This window comes from Atta colombica, unplaced genomic scaffold (assembly GCF_001594045.1).
Source record: "Atta colombica isolate Treedump-2 unplaced genomic scaffold, Acol1.0 scaffold198, whole genome shotgun sequence".
NCBI lineage: Eukaryota > Metazoa > Arthropoda > Insecta > Hymenoptera > Formicidae > Atta > Atta colombica.
This window is the reverse complement of record NW_017259291.1, coordinates 2,493,252-2,497,283: the sequence shown is the minus strand read 5'-3', so window position 1 is coordinate 2,497,283 and position 4,032 is coordinate 2,493,252. Positions and strand designations below refer to the sequence as shown.

At 29.8% G+C, this 4,032-nt stretch overlaps 1 protein-coding gene across 1 annotated transcript; it reads left to right on the top strand.

Annotated features, from left to right (window-relative positions):
• The first annotated feature begins 630 nt into the window (after positions 1–630).
• Positions 631–2,671, top strand: LOC108686864. The gene is made up of 3 exons (XM_018192360.1): positions 631–908; positions 1,555–2,357; positions 2,475–2,671. Exons 2-3 carry the CDS (start codon positions 1,616–1,618, stop codon positions 2,669–2,671), a joined length of 939 nt encoding a protein of 312 aa, XP_018047849.1. The 5' UTR covers positions 631–908; positions 1,555–1,615.
• The last annotated feature ends 1,361 nt before the right edge of the window (positions 2,672–4,032 follow it).

The following is a 4,032-nucleotide window of genomic DNA, read 5'->3' as shown; positions in this document are numbered from 1 at the left end:
TATATATATAATATATGTATATAAAATATATATATTATTATGTTAGAGTATAGTGTTAGTAAACATGTATATTTATTGTATAATAATAAATCTGTATAATTGCGCGCGTGCCTGCGCGTGTGTGTGTGCGTGTGCGCGCGCGCGCGTGTGTGTGTGTGTGTGTGTGTGTGTGTGTGTGTGTGTGTAATAAATACATATATATAATAAAACATCGATTTAATAGTGCGATATAAGCTTATTCAGATGTTTATATCAATCAAAGTATTAATTTTTCAATAATTTCTTTAATTATTCCATTGTGAAAACAATGTAAATTTATCTCCAGAAATTTGTCATCCTCAAAATAATATACTACGGATAAAAAAATAACGTCAAATATGCTTTGCCATCTTCCATAACGGACAAGAAAATAACGTCGAATACGCTTTGTCATCTTTCATTGGACCACAATATGATTCGTCGAGCAACTAAAACGATTGGCTCTTACTTTTAGATCTGACGATCCGACAAATCTCATTCGACGTGTTCAGCGTCAACGAATTGTCACGTCTCAGGCATGTAATACCCACGGCTAATTTGCTAGGCAAAAACCAATCGTGTTCGATCCATTCAATCACCGTTCACGCTGCCGTTAGCCTCACTATTATTTCCGTTGAACGTAATCTACTGCGTCAATTGTTTCGGAAAAGGTTGCTTTCTAATTTCGATATTACGGTACTGTGCTGCGAATGAATTGATCTCTTAGGAAAATCGAAGTTGACGCGATTTGAAACTAACATAAATTAATTAATTTTTTCCAATTGCGAACTTGGTTTTGCTATGCGAGTGTAACGCGTTTTCCTGTGTCATTTTCACAATTACACCGGTTACAACATGGTGGTTGGCTGTGATATTCAATATGATACTCCGTAGGTGCAAATGTGATGTAAACTTAAGAATTGACAAAAGAGGAGTCTCATGCACTTAAATATATAATAACTTAGTTTTAATCATAATTAGTATTCTTCTATGTCTCTGGCATGCATAAAATATTTTCATTTAAAAAGTATTATATGCGTATAAATAAGAAAAAATTTATCCCACATTTTTAACTTTCAAATATGTAGAGAATATGTGCAAAGATGTTTGTTTCCTTTTATCAATATATACATGAAAAAAATAAAAAAAAATTATTTCTTTTTTTTTATTCCTTTTTAGGAATGTTATGATAAAAATATGGCTGTTTTTAATTTTTTTCTAAATTGTTGTTTCCCACAAGTGAGTGAGGATTATTTTATTTTCAATTTAATTTGAATTTTAATGAATTAAAAATACTCTATTATTTGAAATTTGTATAGAAATTTTAAAAATATAATTTGCTCATTATAATGTCGTGTACTAACTTAGATATGATATAATATTTGAAGAACGAAATGAAAGAGAGTAAATGTTTAGCCCTACATAGGACTGCAGAAGGTCATAATTATAATTACTTGAGAAATAATGAATCTGAAATTTTTTAATACAAAAATATTAAGCGATATATGTTTTATGGCAGAATATTTTTTGTTGCAGAATTAATGAATAATATAAACTCAGAAGATTTTAATGAAGTTCGATTTTCGTTAATCGAAAAATGGATAAGACAACATGCCCCCAAACATATAAAGAAATCGATCAAAGCATTGTCAAAATTGAGATGGAATCTGAACAAAATTTCAAGCCTGAAAATTTAAATATTAATTTTGTGGAAGTTCCCTCAATAGAAGAACACGCTGATGTTACCATTTTGCCGACAAAGTTTAGAGGTAGAAGTAGAGGTAAAGGCAGAGGCAGAGGTAGAGGGAGAGGTAGAGGTAGATACAGCAACAATTCACAAATCTCAGCCTCACCAAAGCAAAGTCATTCCACGGATATGAAGGCAGCTTTGAAGAAGGACCGTTTTCGCCCAATTCGGCCGAAGCCTTTACAACCTGTTACTTCGACTATATTAAGACATAAATTTGGATTGCCAATAATGAATATGACTACTTTATCATCAAATCGTGTTATTCTACCAAGTCCACTAAAAGAAAAAGTAACCATTGCACGCGTTACACGCGTTACACCTTTAGATGAATCTGACAAGATAAAAAATATCAAACCAATTAGCAATGACAACAATATTTTGCAAAACAAAGATGTTTTTAGTAGCGATATTGACAGTAAGACCATTAACACAAGAATAGTCAATAGTAAGACTATTAACACGACAGCTGTCAACAGTAAGACTATTAACGTCAGTAATAAAACTGAAACCATAAATATTGTACCAATAACCGATCAAAGTAAAATTGATAAAACTGTGAAAACTGAAAAGTCAAACATCATAGCAAAAAGTAATTGTAATAATAATAATAATACTGATAATAGTCGTAATAGTAATAATAATAGTAGTAATAATAAGAGTAATAGTAATACTAATAGTGATAAAAATTGTAATAATTATGATAAAGACTTACGTACTAGTAGTAAAACAATATCCAAATCTAACAAGAACAGTATTGAATTATTTTTTGAGAGCATGGCACAGACTGTATTGAATTTACCTAACGAAGTCCAAGCAGATATTAAAATGCAAATTTGCAAAATTGTTACCAAGGCAGAGATTGAATTCTGTGGATCTCAAGTAAAACGCAAGACTAAATATTAAATTTTAAGCATATATTAACAATGTGTTTATTATTATCAATAAATTAGAACTTATATTCAAATTATAATTTCTTTTACACAGACTAAATTTTCCAAGATGTAGAACAGGCCTGGAGCCAAGTTGCACATTTCGACCGATTTTGCCTACCGTCATCCCTACATAGAGAGAATTTTGTTTCAAAATTTACCCCGAAAAGGTTATACAATATAATAATATTTTAAAGATTTTTACCGTACATTTCAGTAAAATTAATCGAACTTATTTTATACTTTATTAGTACTGTAGTAGTATTATATATAAATGAAGGAAAAATAGTTTTATTAATGAATGAAGAAAATTTACTTTAAAATGTTGTCTTAGAAATGCAATGTCCCACAACTATCATATTTTTAGGATAAACTTTAAGAAAAAATTCTCTCCGTGTACTCCTTTTGTTTCATAGCGTTTAGACCAGTGTTGGGATTTACTTGCACATTTCGGTCGATTTTTAACTTCTTGCCCTTTACACGCGTAGCATAAATGTCGATCGGCATTTCGAATTTTATATTTCAAGTACTATAGCCTTACAGTGCTCTGTACGATTTACAGCTATTCATGAACTATCATTTTATGTCTCCGTGCACAGTTTAAAAGTTATGAAAAGGAGTAGGAATGATGGTAGGCAAAATCGGTCAAAATGTGCATAGAGGCTACAGGCCTATGTAACGATATAGGATATAATCTAAATTGCTATTAGAGATTTTGAACAAATCTATATGGGCAATCTTGAAATAATAATTTTACCCAAACAATATAAAGTCTAAAATTGCGACATAAAGACGTCCTTAAGTGGTCTTTTAGACGCAAAAGACGTCTTATAATCCGATTTTAAACACTTTTTGCTTTCTGGGTAGTTATATCTCAGTAGATATATAAACAAAACGTAAACGGCAAGAAATTTAGACAGTTTTCTTGCATTTATATTTTGTTTGTCAAAATATATTAGTACAATTTCCAATAACAAAACGTTAATTTTATTTTTTAAGCTCTCATAATTTTAAGTTGATAATATTAATAAATAATTTATAATTACATTTCTAAGAAATACAATTATATACAATTTTTTTTATCATAATGTATTTATTTCTTTTCTTTAATCTTTAATAAAAAAAAAATCCACAACATAGTTCTTCAAGCGATGTCCTAAAAATGTCCCTAGGATATCTCTCGGAGAACTTTGTTATGTGGGAATATTTTGATGGATAGAAACACTCATTGATACTGAATTAAATTGGATTACAAGATAATTACATATGTAGTAAATTTTATGTGCACTCTTATATTTTTAAATGTTGACTGCAATTTGTATTGTAGGACATGTG

Bases quoted from the DNA above. Each gene is read 5' to 3' on its own strand.
- LOC108686864 (XM_018192360.1), top strand. From the start codon at position 1,616: ATGGATAAGACAACATGCCCCCAAACATATAAAGAAATCGATCAAAGC. The intron at 2,358-2,474 runs GTAATTGTAATA...ATTATGATAAAG, and splicing joins GTCAAACATCATAGCAAAAA to ACTTACGTACTAGTAGTAAA.